This window comes from Pelodiscus sinensis, chromosome 1 (assembly GCF_049634645.1).
Source record: "Pelodiscus sinensis isolate JC-2024 chromosome 1, ASM4963464v1, whole genome shotgun sequence".
NCBI classification, from domain to species: domain Eukaryota; kingdom Metazoa; phylum Chordata; order Testudines; family Trionychidae; genus Pelodiscus; species Pelodiscus sinensis.
Genome location: NC_134711.1, coordinates 71,048,414 through 71,062,508, shown reverse-complemented (window position 1 = coordinate 71,062,508; position 14,095 = coordinate 71,048,414). Strand labels below are relative to the sequence as shown.

The following is a 14,095-nucleotide window of genomic DNA, read 5'->3' as shown; positions in this document are numbered from 1 at the left end:
TATCCCTAGCATTAATCCCTAGCATTAGATGGTGAAACTCTCATTGTTTCCTATGAAAGTTGCAACATCTTCTGACAGGTTTGAATTCCACCCCCTATTTATTAAAATTATAGAGGCTACTGAGATTAAACAGAGGGACACTGGGAGATGAGACTGGTCAATGTGGGGAGGAAAGTGTTTTACTGAAATAAAATTGTAATGAAAACCTCCACTCTCTAAAACCAGTCTGGGGATTGTGTAATATTCTAAAGAATGAAAATGAATGCTTAAAGAAAACATCCTTCTTACCTGCAAAGGTCATTCATGCAGCTAGAAATATACGAATACGGATCTATGCTTTCATGGCAGCTGAGGAAGGGAAACTGTAGGAGTATTTGGCATTTGAAGAATATGGCCTGTGCATTTTTAAAAAAATCAGTTATCTAGCAGTTATCAGTTACTTCATGATAGAAACATTATTCTTTTTACTTTTGGGTCCCAAGTTGGGTGTCTGTTACATCCCTTTTAGAACCAGAAGATTCCCCCATTTTCTCCTATCTCCACTCTTTGGCCCATTTTATCACAATCACTGTTCTTTCCACCTCAGTTTTCTTTTGACTGGACTGAATTTATTCTATAGTACTACAGCTCAACAGGCCAAAGTAGCAAAAAGAATCCTCTTCCAGCCCCGAGTTGATCATGTTTCCTCTTTCTACTTTAAACTCCTCAGCTAACGAATGCACAAGGGATCAGGACTGGGAATTAAACCCACAGTCCAATGTGACAGTGAATAACACTAAATAGGCCAGCTCACAGATCCATGAGATCCACTGTTCTTTACATTTTATCATATACAGTTCTTCAAAATCCTTATGAAAAGTCTGTACATTATTAATGGGCTTGATCGGAATCTTCTCTTTCCCAATATTTCAATGTTTAGAGACACTGCTTTGCTTTGGACCAATCTTTTCTCTACATGTTTGGCATACACGTTATATTTTTTCTGGTTCTAATCTTATTTATGCTGTTCCCCCTCAGTTTCTCTAAAACTGGTGTAGTTCCACTGACAACAGCTGAGTTCATCCTGATCTTCACCAGTGTGAGATCAGTATCACTCCTTTTGTGTAAAACCCTTTGGGAGTCTAAAGAGTCTTATGTATTATCAATAAAGAACATGCAGATGACTATATTTCATTTCTTTTGAACCTATATAGCTGGTTAGAAAATATGATTTATTCAACTGATGCCACACAATTTGCATTTTAAAGTGCTATCTCATTTTAAATTAATCATTTAAGATTTTTTCATTTGTGTTGAATTTTATATGTCTGTGCAGAGCCATAAGTGCTTTGGTTTGGAAATGGCTGGACACTTTATTATAAAATTATTGTTAATGGAAGTACATAAAATGGGCTAGAGAATGTGAATCATTATAATGTACCCAATATGAAAATATACATTGATCAACTTACCTCAGAGGACTCTGTGTCAGTTGAACATGGACTAGAAAAATCTGAGACAGTAGTCACACAAATTGCATCACTTGGAGTTTGTACAGACCAGCTGTTTGCAAATACAGCAATGTCTTCTGTATATTCACCTACTTCAGAAAAACATTGAACAGAATCAATCTCCACAAAAAAATGGGTTTTTCTGTCAACACAAGAGCTAAGGAATACCGCATACAAAGGAATCCAAAAGGAATCCAATGCATCAGGGAAGGGCAGACAAATAAGCAGTGGCAAATTTTTAAAGTGCTTGTACACAAATGCTAGGAGTCTGACTAATAAGATGGGTGAACTAGAGTACCTCGTATTAAATGAGGAGATTGACATAATAGGCATCACTGAAACCTGGTGGAATGAGGAAAATCTGTGGGACACAATCATACTGGGATATAAAATATATAGAAAGAATAGAGCAGGCTGGGTGGGTGGCGGAATGGCACTGTATGTGAAAGATAATGTAGAATCAAACTAAATAAAAATATTAAGTGAATCAACATGTTCAATAGAATCACGATGGATAGTAATTCCATGCTTCAATAATAAGAAATTAGCAGTAGGGATATATTACCGACCACCTGACCAGAACAGCGATACTGACATTGAAATGCTAAGGGAGATTAGAGAGGCTACCAAAATAAAGAACTCTATAATAATGGGGGATTTTAATTACCCCCATATTGACTGGATACATGTCACCTCAGGAAGAGAAGCGGAGATAAAATTTCTCAATGGCTTAAATGACTGCTTCTTGGAGCAGCTGGTGCAGGAACCCACAAGGGGAGAGGCAATTCTCGATTTAGTCCTGAGTGGAGTGCAGGATCAGGTCCAGGATATAACCGTTACAGGACCGCTTGGGAATAGTGACCATAATATAATAACATTCAACATTCCTGTGGTGGGAAGAACACCTCAGCAGTCCAGCACCCTGGCATATAATTTCAAAAAGGGGAATTACACAAAAATGAGGAGGTTAGTTAAACAGAAATTAAAAGGCACAGAGACTAGAACCAAATCCCTGAAAGCTGCATGGAAACTTTTTAAAGACACCATATTAGAGGCCCAACTTAAATGTATACCCCAAATTAAAAAACATAGCAAGAGACCTAAAAAAGAGTCACCGTGGCTTAACCACCATGTAAAAGAAGCAGTGAGGGACAAAAAGGTATCTTTTAAGAAGTGGAAGTCCAATCCTAGTGAGATAAATAGAAGAGAACATAAACACTGTCAAATCAAGTGTAAAAATGTATTAAGAAAAGCAAAAAAAGATTTTGAGGAACAGCTAGCCAAAAACTCAAAAAGAAATAACAAAATGTTTTTTAAGTACATTAGAAGCAGGAAGCCTGCTAAAAAACCTGTGGGTCCCCTAGATGATCGAGCTATAAAAGGAGCAATCAAGGACAATAAAACCATTGCGGAGAAACTAAATGATTTCTTTGCTTCAGTCTTCATGGCTGAGGACGTTGGGGAAATTCCTAAATCTGCACTGTCCTTTGTGGATGATGAATCTGAGGAACTGTCCCGGATTGAAGTGTCATTAGAGGAGGTTTTGGAACAAATAGAAAACCTTAATGTTAACAAATCTCCGGGACCGGATGGCATTCATCCAAGGGTTCTAAAAGAACTCAAATGGGAAATTGCTGAGCTATTATCTGTGGTTTGTAACCTATCCTTTAAATTGGCTTCCGTACCTAATGACTGGAAGGTAGCCAACGTGACACCAATATTTAAAAAGGGCTCTAGAGGCAATCCTGGCAATTACAGACCGGTAAGTCTAACTTCAGTACCGGGCAAATTAGTCGAAACAATAGTAAAGAATAAAATTGTGAAGCATGTAGAAGAACATAATTTGTTGGACAAAAGTCAACATGGTTTCTGTAAAGGGAAATCCTGTCTTACTAATCCGTTAGAGTTCTTTGAAGGGGTTAACAAACATGCGGACAAAGGGGATCCAGTAGATATAGTATACTTGGATTTTCAGAAAGCCTTTGACAAGGTCCCTCACCGAAGGCTCTTATGTAAATTACATGGCCATGGGATAAGAGGGAAGGTCCTTTCTTGGATTGAGAACTGGTTAAAAGACAGGAAACGAAGGGTAGGAATAAATGGTAAATTTTCAGATTGGAGAGGGGTAACTAGTGGTGTACCCCAAGGGTCAGTCCTGGGACCAATCCTTTTCAACTTATTCATAAATGATCTGGAGAAAGGGGTAAGCAGTGAGGTAGTAAAGTTTGCAGATGATACAAAACTGTTTAGGATAGTCAAGACAGAAGCAGACTGTGAGGGACTCCAAGAAGATCTCACCAAACTGAGTGATTGGGCAACAAAATGGCAAATGAAATTTAATGTGGATAAGTGTAACGTAATGCACATCGGGAGAAATAACCCCAACTATACGTACAGTATGATGGGGGCTAATTTGGCTACGACAAATCAGGAAAGAGATCTTGGAGTTATCGTGGACAGTTCTCTGAAAACTTCCACGCAGTGTGTAGCGGCGGTCAAAAAGGCAAATAGGATGGTAGGAATTATTAGGAAAGGGATAGAAAATAGGACCCAGAATATCTTGCTGCCCCCGTATAAAACTATGGTATGCCCACATCTTGAATACTGTGTACAGATGTGGGCTCCTCACCTCAAAAAAGATATTCTGGCCTTGGAAAGGGTTCAGAAAAGGGCAACTAAAATGATTAGAGGTTTGGAATGGGTCTCATATGAGGAGAGGTTAAAGAGACTGGGACTTTTCAGTTTAGAAAAGAGGAGACTGAGGGGGGATATGATAGAGGTCTATAAAATCATGAGTGGTGTGGAGAGGGCCGATAAAGAAAAGTTATTTATTAGTTCCCTAAATAGAAGAACTAGAGGACACCAAATGAAATTAATGGGGAGCAGGTTTAAAACTAATAAAAGAAAGTTCTTCTTCACACAGCGTGTAGTCAACCTGTGGAACTCCTTGCCAGAGGAGGCTGTGAAGGCTAGGACTATAATAGAGTTTAAAGAGAAGCTAGATAATTTCATGGAGGTTAGGTCCATAAAAGGCTATTAGCCAGGGGATAAAATGGTGTCCTTGGCCTCTGTCTGTCAGAGGCTGGAGAGGGATGGCAGGAGACAAATCACTTGATCATTGTCTTCGGTCCACCCTCTCTGGGGTACCTGGTGCTGGCCACTGTCGGTAGACAGGATACTTGGCTAGATGGACCTTTGGTCTGACCCAGTACGGCCATTCTTATGTTCTTATGTTATGTAAGGAAATTCTCAATAAAACATTAAAATTATTTTCCACCTGGCTCAATGCAAATCTTTTCGTAGACCATCAGTTGCTAATGGAAACTCACTGTTAATTCCATAATTACACCCGAGCCATTTTGCTAGTACTGCAGCTAGGGAGAATGGTTTCATTTAAATTATTTGAGCATTTTACCTTTCTCTACTAAACCCCCCAATCCTCACTGATGTAGCCTACTCTTCTGGTGCTCCAGCCCCACAGGGCAAGGAGAAAGGACAGGGAGGACTAAGGTTCAGGGTTTCCCATTGGCCAGATTTACTTTTCTGGGTTTCTGGAGTTAGTGGATTTTGTGGACCCCCTTAAGCTCTGGCGTGGGGACAAAAAAGAGGGATTCATTGTGTGGGACAGGATTGTCTGCGAGTGAGAAAGGGATGGGGGTGCAGGATTTGGGAGGGAGGTGGAGTGCAGGAGGGAGTGAGGTGTGAGGACTGAGTGGGAGGTAGGGTGCAGAAGCAGGCTGGGAGTAGGGTCTATGGCTGGCGGGGTGGAGGGTCAAGGTGCAAGGGAAGATGTAGAGAGCGAGCAGGAGGTGTAGGGTCTTGGCCTGGGGACAGAGGGGAGTGAGGGGGAATTGTATTGTGGGGGTCTAGGCATGAGGGGGGCACTTATCTGGCTTTGTGCCTCCATTGCTCCCAAGTATCACCCCTGCCACTCCCATTGGCAATCCAATGGGAGCAGCGGGGAAAGCCTCTGGACAGCGCATCACTGCGCTGCCGTTCTCCCAGCAGGGCGGAATGGGATGAGATGGGGAGGGAGCTCTGCCCCCTCTTCTTCCCCTATATAGTGGGGAGCCTGTGCTGCCACTCAAACCTCGTGGTTACCGTGCAGCCCAGCTCTCCTCCTTCAGCCACTTCTCCAGCAGGTTGCCCAGCACCACATTGATCTGGGGGGGCCGGCAGGGTTGAGCGTGTCGGTGGTGGCAAAGCAGGGCCGATGGCAGCAGCCACAGTTGCTGGCCTTAGCACAGCGGCCGCAGTGCAGGAGCACTAGCTTGCACAGTAGCCACTAGCAGTGCCAGTGGGCGACAGTAGGAGGGATCACCCAGCACTTTGCCCATGCATTTGGGGCCGCCGACGGGCCAGGGCGGCAAGTGCAGCACCTTCTTGCGCAGGCTGAGTGCCAGGCTCTCAGCCAGCTCCCACAGCTCCTCAGGCTGCAGGCAGGCCAGCCAAGTAACAGTGCTGTAGGCCTCCCACAGCCCGGGCATGAACCCAGCACATCTCCCTGGTGAATGTAGAGGCCTCACTCAGGCTGTTGCAACTCAGACAGCTGTGAGCCATAAATCTCGGCAGCCAGCCTGAAGTTGCTGCTGCAAAAGGTCTCCTCAGCCACCTGCAGCATCTTGGTGCAGGGCCCTGCACTCAGCTCTATGCTGCCAGTTCCACTCACTGGACCTCCCTGTCCCCTATGCTCACTGGGCCTCCCTGTCCCCCTATGCTATGCCACCCATTCCGCTCACTGGGACTTCCCATCCCCTATGCTATGCCTCCCGTGTGTCCTCTGAACAGGAAGTTGGAGCTGGTGCTCCAGCCTGTGGCTGAGCAGCAACTGCAAGGCTCAAGCTACAGCACGGGCTCCCCACTGAGTAAGGGGAGCTACGCTCAAGCCATGGACCACCTGGGAGGCAGCTGTGGACCACTAATGGTCCGCAGACCACACTTTGAGAACCACTGTCCTACTGTTTTTACCAGTTTCTTTACCATCATTAGAAATGTTGTATTCTAAAAAATTTACTTTCTACTGCATCTTTGGTAGATTATGAGGTATGTCTCATGCTCTAGCAATGATAAACAAGTCAGGAACCTCATTGCAACTGTGCCTAAGACTTTACTTCACGTTGAGACCCTACATTTCTGAACTGCATTGCTACATTGGAAGACAGTCATGTTAACAACAGATGCCAGATTTGATTCTGGCTTTAATGTGGCTGAGGCCTGTGAGAGTAATCAGTCTGTAGACCACAACAAACACTTCACCTTGTACTGCCAGGCTGTGTCTAGACTACATCCATTTTCCGTAAAAGGGATGCAAATTAGACGTATCGCAATTGCAAATGAAGCGGGGATTTAAATCTCCCCCGCTTCATTAGCATAAAAATGGCTGCCGCTTTTTTTCCGGCTTGGAGCTTTGCCAGAAAAAGCGCCAGTCTAGATGCGGATCTTTCAGAAAATAAAGCCTTTTCTGAAAGATCCCTTATCCCTTATTTTAAGAGGGATAAGGGATCTTTCAGAAAAGGCTTTATTTTCCAAAAGATCCACATCTAGACTGGCGCTTTTTTCCAGCAAAGCTCCAAGCCAAAAAAAAAGCAGCTGCCATTTTTATGCTAATGAAATGGGGGAGATTTAAATCCTCGCTTCATTAGCAATTGTGATACGTCTAACTTGCATCCTTTTTACGAAAAAGGGATGCAATCTAGACGTAGCCCTAGACTATAGTGCCATTAGCATGGTATAATGCTGTAAGTGGAGGTGGAAAGCAGATCCCGGTCTTGAAAGTGTTTTATAATAAAAAGTATAGTAAAAAGGCATTGAATTTCTATTTTTACCATGTGTTAATCAATGAGTTTTTAAAAAATCATTAGTTATAACTAGCCACATAAGGTACTGTGCTTTGGTATGCAGATGTTCAATGCCAGGAACAGAACAAACAGTACCATGTCATCAAGTAACTGGAGTCTGCTACATGTTCTATGGTGGGGATACAATCAGTTTCCACTGGGCAAAAAAATCAGGGCTTTGTGTACATACAAACGCAGCCAATTCGTTCTCATACTCCTGGCACAATAAATGGCACCCTGGGAGGGATGTGGATAGAGGAGTAATATTGAGATAAAACTTGTGTATTAAAAAAACAGCCAATTGTGAGAAACTAAACTCTGCCTGTAGTTTGTTGTAGTGGTTAAATACATTACTTTTACTTATATCAGGGACTGGTTGGGTGAAACTGCACCGCTTGTGTTCCCAACCTTCCTGCTCTATCTTATTTCACCAGCTGTGAGCTGGTATCTGCTTTAAAACAAAAGCTACCCAAAACACTTTTCACGTGGGTGTGTGTAAATGATTATCTACAGTACACAATGGCCAACATAATGTGTTCCCTAGAGAGAATACTATTCAGCTAATGAGAGAAGGTCTTAACTTTCTTCAGCTCTAGCAGGAGAATCAACACCACAAGCTTTCTCTCTCTGATGACAAGTGATATCATTTGATTCTTCATTTTCATAAAGTGTATAATCTGCTTTACGGTAAATTATGTTAATAAAGGTGGAGCAATGGGGGGAAAAAATCAACTTCCTCAACAAGGTTTTTCAATAGTTTGTATTTCACCAACCAACAAACCAGTAATATATTATTTAAAATTATGATGTAGAACAGTGTGCTAAGTGACTGCATCTTCCAGATATTACTTAATTTTGTGTTTTAGGGATTTTACATTATATTGCTTTCACAAAAACAATAGGATTTTGGTCATTAATGGTATGTCTATCAGATAAATTAAGCACATGCTTAAGTGTTTTGCTGAACAGGTAAAGATTTAAACATACACTGAAATGTTTTATTGAACTAGCCCTACTCCTTTCATGATTGAGGGAAGTCTACTATAGTCTACTCAAATCTGAAAATAAATTGAAACCGATAATGGACACAACCTTTTAGAGCACGTCCTGATATTTAGAAGACAACAGGGCCAGAGAAGCTGTGGTTTTTTGTTGTGGTGGTTAGTTGGTTGGTTGGTTGGTTTTAAACAAAGAAAGGGTGCATTTCTGATCTCTTCACTTACTATTTTGTATTATCAGGTCATCAGATGTATTGCCATTATAATTTCCACACAGGCCACAAGGTTTCCCTCTGTGTTCTTCTGTCAGTTTAATATAAATACCAGAGCTTCCATCCCAAGCAAGAGAAAAACCAAAGGTAGTTTTCACCAGAATATAGTCAGCCAGCCTCTCAATAAAAACATTTCCAATGGTCTGAGGCAATGTTAATCTGGAAAAACAGAACAACCCATTTTAAACACTGTGAGTGAGGCTAGAACTATAAAAAGACTACATAAAATGTCACCTAACTCATCAACTCTCCTCCCCGGGTGTACTCAAAGTCTGCTTCTTTTCCTGTCAAAAAAACATACATTTTTTTCTATCTGTCATTCCTGTTATTTTTACACAATCAATTCAGTGAAATGGATTATTTTCTGGCATATTCACAATCAATACAGAATTGATGCATAATTCAGAAAGAATCCATACTGACTTTCAAATTGCAGGGTTCATTTGCTGTATTAGCATGTTTGGAATGACAGCTTTTTACTTGTAAGCTGAAAATTTTTTATATGGAGTCATTGATATAGACCAGGGGTCTCCAAACTTTTCAGCCCGAGGGCCGCATTAACTATCAAACAGCAGTTCGGGGGCCGACTACACACTTGAGGTCCAAATAAAAAACAATCAAAACATGGATGTTGTTTTTAATTATGTATTTAATATTATTTTATTCAGTTATTATTTAATAACACATTCATACACTACACATGAACACCTGTATTAGTGTGAATGGTGAAATTGTTTCCTGGATGCCAAAATAGCAGACATTTCTGGCTTTAGATTTGTTGTCCCTAACATCAACAGTGACCTGAGATTATCATCGGACAAGTTTGTTCTCAAATTGTTCTTCACGTATTTCATTCCTGAAAATGTTTGTTCACACAGGTATGTTGTTCCAAAGATTGAAAGGTACCTTGATGCAAAAGTTTTGACATTAGGAAAGTCTTCCTTGGGCAAAAACTGGTAAAAACCCACCAGTCCTATTTTGAACTTGTCCCTAAGGAGGTCATTTGCTTGCAACTCAATGACTTCCAGCTGCAGTTCATCTGGGCAACTGGCCACATCTGCTTCAAATGGGTTTTGAAACAATCTCACTTCTTCTGCCTTTGAATCCAAAAAGGTCTCCACGGGCCGGATGAGAGGGCCTCGCGGGCCGCATCCGGCCCCCGGGCCGTAGTTTGGAGACCCCTGATATAGACATTAAGCATGGAATCTATGAACTCAAACTCATGAATATAGTATCTTTTTAGAGACTAACTGCACATTTAATTTATTTGTAAACAGAAGAAGCAACAGGCAAAAGAATTTTTAAAATGTCAGAAAATGACTGTAATTTGGAGCCATATCCATCAAGTTTTCAATATAGACAACTCCCTTTGAAGTCAATAACTGTTCTGTGTATAGAATGCATGTAGAATAAGACCCTTGCTATGCAAATCAAAGATCCAACAGCACAGAAAGATTTATTAGCCGTGTGCAGTATATCCTTCATTGTGCTTGTAGCTCTGTCCAGTTAGTGGAGACAGCTATGCTTGGAGTGCCACCAAAAACTGCAGAATCATCTAATCACTATCTTCAAAGGTGGTTGCTTCTGCAACTAATGGCAATATCCTTTTAGATACCAGGTGCAGCAACTCAGATGAGACACCACCAGATCTATTCACCTTTATGTTTGAAACAAAGAAGGGTAAGCCTGATGGAGCCTAGGGTTTGATGTATCTCATAGGCTGTGTCTACACTGGCAAGTTATTCTGGAAAATCAGCCGCTTTTCCAGAAAAACTTGCCAGCTGTCTACACTGGCTGCTTGAATTTCCGGAAAAGCACTGACGATCTAATGTAAAATTATCAGTGCTTTTCCGGAAAAACTATGCTGCTCCCATTCGGGCAAAAGTCTTTTTCCGGAAAACTGTTCCGGAAAAGGGCCAGTGTAGACAGCACAGTAGTGTTTTCCGCAAAAAAGCCCCGATTGCGAAAATGGCGATTAGGGCTTTTTTTGCGGAAAAGCGCGTCTAGATTGGCCACGGATGCTTTTCCAGAGAAAGTGCTTTTCCGGAAAATCATCCTGCCAATCTAGATGCGCTTTTCCGGAAATACTTTTAATGGAAAATCTTTTCCATTAAAAGCATTTCTGGAAAATCATGCCAGTGTAGACATAGCCATACAGTATTTTTGGCATCAAATGGTGACACACAGAGAATTTAAGAACCTTGATTAACTCAATTTGGCCTTCTCTATAATGAGGCAATGCACTCAGCATGTTTACCTTTAATCAAGGGTTAACCAAATTTAACTAACATCATTTTAAATAAAATAATCCAATGACTGACATATTATAACACCACACATTTTTTCCAATGTAGAGAAACTCTTGCTAGTCAAAGGACAGGCATTTGAGGAGTCAGAAATCAGATGCTGAAAATAGCAAAATTAACAGACTAACTCTGAAAGGCCTAAGTGAACAAGCTGCTAAGCATTTTAATGGAATTAAATTCCTCTGATCAAATCAGAATTTGACTTAATAGTTATGACCTCTGAGGGCAAGTCTTCACTGCAGCGTTATGCCAGGCTCTTACCTGGTATAGTCCCTAGTCCATCCACACAAATCCTCTCTGCTGAGTTTAGTGCTGCTTTCTACCCAGGCTAGCTGATGCGGCTGTGAGTATGGATTACAGCACAGGCTCCACTTTCACTCAGGCTGGAAACTAGCCCACTTTGCAGTAAGGGTGCAGGTTAAATCAACTGAGGGCCTTCCCACTATTCCCCCTGTGCACTCAGAAGGACAAAGATCTTCCACAATTCATTAGGGCAGTGTTTCTCAAACTGTGGGTCCTGACCCATCAGGGGGTCGCGAGCAACTTAGAGGGGGATCACAAACTAATTAGAGGGGGGTTGCGAGCAACTGAGAGGCTGGTTGCAGCAATGGGGAGGGGGGTCGCGGTATCACAAATTTAAGAACCCCTGCATTAGGGAAAAGTTCAGAGTGTGACTACAGCACAAAGAACCAAGGGATATACCTTCCAGAAGCTGTAGTGACACACAATGGTGAGACTAGCACCAATGAGGACTTAATACCTCAAACTGTTCCTTTGCAGTGTGTCTGTTCACATCTCAGCTAAGCTAACCCGGGCACTCAGAACCAGGTGTAGATCATGTGGGCTAACAATGCACCAAAGGGATACCCTCAGAGCACTTCTAGATTTGGTGACAGAATCAGAGCTTCCTAATGCCAATACTTCATTTCTGAGGTAACATGTTCCAAAATCAGTCAATTTACCTGCTTCCTTCCTTTCTTACTTCATGTCCCATAATAACTATTTCTTCCTGGTTTGAAAAAAATAAGCTGATTGATCGCAGACAAGTGTACACTGAACCATCACACTGGGGGCTGTTATGAACCTTGAGAGGAGAAAAATATACACACACTGACAACTCTATATTTACACACAATACCGAATAAATGTACATTTAATCTTTTACATTTCTATACACCTCTCACTGATGGATCCCAAAGAACTTTAAAAATAATTATTTAAATAATACAAGGGACTGCTGATACAGGGATACATATGGTGAGAAGGAACTGTGCCTTGAGCCACTATAAAATGCAGTAACTGTTTACCAGCACCCAGCATCATTGCAAGCAGCTCGGGACAGACAAAGTAACTGGAATATTTTATCCAATTGAAACTGGAGGGAGAATTTAGTTTAGGCAGAATATAATTACCTACTTATGGGTTTAATAATGACCTGGAACACCCCATATCTTATGAAAAGTGCAAGTGAGCCTCTATTGCCCAAAAGGATGTGCCTTCTGAAAGATGGGCCACCAGTAACACAATAGTCCCAGCACCATATGGGCACTTTCTGTATTGACCTAGAAAAAAAAGCCTGGCACCTATTCAATCATCAGCATCCATTCCTGCACCAAGGTTTTTCTTGGAGGTGTTCTATCCAAGTACTGACTCTGCTTTGTCCCGTTTGGTTTGAGAGTTTGGATAGGAGAGTGTCAACACAACATTTACTAGCAAAAATTGCATTTACAAGCATAGAACTGTCATCAAAAATAATAATCATAGCTCTAACTGGAAATACTGCATCAACAAATATTTTTCATGTAGTCCTGCCCAAGACAGACACACAGACTGCAAAAAACTCAATATATTTTATAGCGGGGGTGGGCAATAAGATGGAGATGGTTTGTCAGGGTTAGCCTCTGATAGGCTGCTTCCACTTTATTTACCTGAGTCTCCATAGGTACAGTTGCTTGCAGCATCCTTTGGCTGCAGATCACGATTGCTGACCAATGGGAGCTGTGGAAAGAGGTGCAGACTGGAATACTGCTTCCCACAGCACTCATTGGTCAGGAACAGCAATCCACAGCCACTGGGAGATATAGTGCCTGTACTTGTTGAGGTGCAGGTAAATACAGTAGTGGTCCACCAGGGACTATCCCTGGTGAACCACATGTGACCCGCAGGCCAGTTATTGCCCGCTGCTGGTCTACAGCATGAAAGTTTAGCTCACTGAACATCTTTTCTCCTGATCAATTTTTCTTTTCAAATCTTTACACGTGGGACATCTGGCAGCCCCTTGAATATGAAATTCTATGTGGTCACATACACCTAAAACTAGTCCAGTCCAACTATCTGGTCAAACCACATTTCACTTAAGCAGGGGCAGATGACCATTTTGCGGGGCTCAGGGCAGCCCAATTTTGCGGGATCCCCCTTTGCCACAGCGCATGCGGGTGGTTTCTTGAAGCGCGGGGCCGGGGGCGGCTGCTCCGTTCACCCTGCCCTATATCAGCCCCTGCATTTAAGTGGGATCTTGGTATTTCTGAAAACCTCCTCAACACATATTTATCTCTATAACTACCACTTGTAGTATTATAAATATGTCATGGGAACAATTTCTTAATCACAAGTAACAAAAGTACTATCTTTGGAATAATAGCAGTCTTAACTTCATTTGTATGTAAGAAATTATGCTATTCAACATTTGGCACCAGAGCACTGATCACTAACATTAAATGATTCAATCAGGGCTAATGAAAGAGACAGTCCACTGCTTTCAAATCAGGAGAAAAGTTCTCCCTGTTTGCCTAAAAAGACCATTTTATAATACAGATCACTTTATATTTCAGAGACTTCTAGATGTGAAGTCTAGAAGGAACCATCTAGTCTGAACTTCTATATATCACAGACCAAATTTCACCTATTTGCTACCATTTTGAACCCAATATCTTGTGTTCAGCTAATGCATATCTTCCAGAATTATGTCCAAGTCTTGATTTTAAGAGATCAAAGCTGGAGAATCCATCACTTCCCTTGCTAGTTTTAATACATGTAGTGGTTGCCAGCCCCTCACCAATTCTTCACTTAGGTGTTTTAAGACAAAAAGGATCACAATATGAGGTCAGATCCGATATGAATCTTGGCTCTCTATTGCACAAACTGTAAAAATATGCTTCTTACATGAGATGTTACAGTGCAGGGTACTGCTCC

The 14,095-nt window shown here is 41.7% G+C and overlaps 1 protein-coding gene across 1 annotated transcript in view; it reads right to left on the bottom strand.

The window, feature by feature from the left end:
- The window catches only part of OTOGL (otogelin like), a 148,965-nt gene that overhangs the window by 123,213 nt on the left and 11,657 nt on the right, over nucleotides 1–14,095 (bottom strand). The window contains exons 7-10 of the mRNA XM_075932401.1: nucleotides 11,866–11,987; nucleotides 8,551–8,756; nucleotides 1,452–1,582; nucleotides 289–395 (exon numbers count right to left, since the gene is read on the bottom strand). Coding sequence (XP_075788516.1) covers nucleotides 289–395; nucleotides 1,452–1,582; nucleotides 8,551–8,756; nucleotides 11,866–11,987 — 566 coding nt within the window. The remainder of the gene's footprint in view (nucleotides 1–288; nucleotides 396–1,451; nucleotides 1,583–8,550; nucleotides 8,757–11,865; nucleotides 11,988–14,095) is intronic.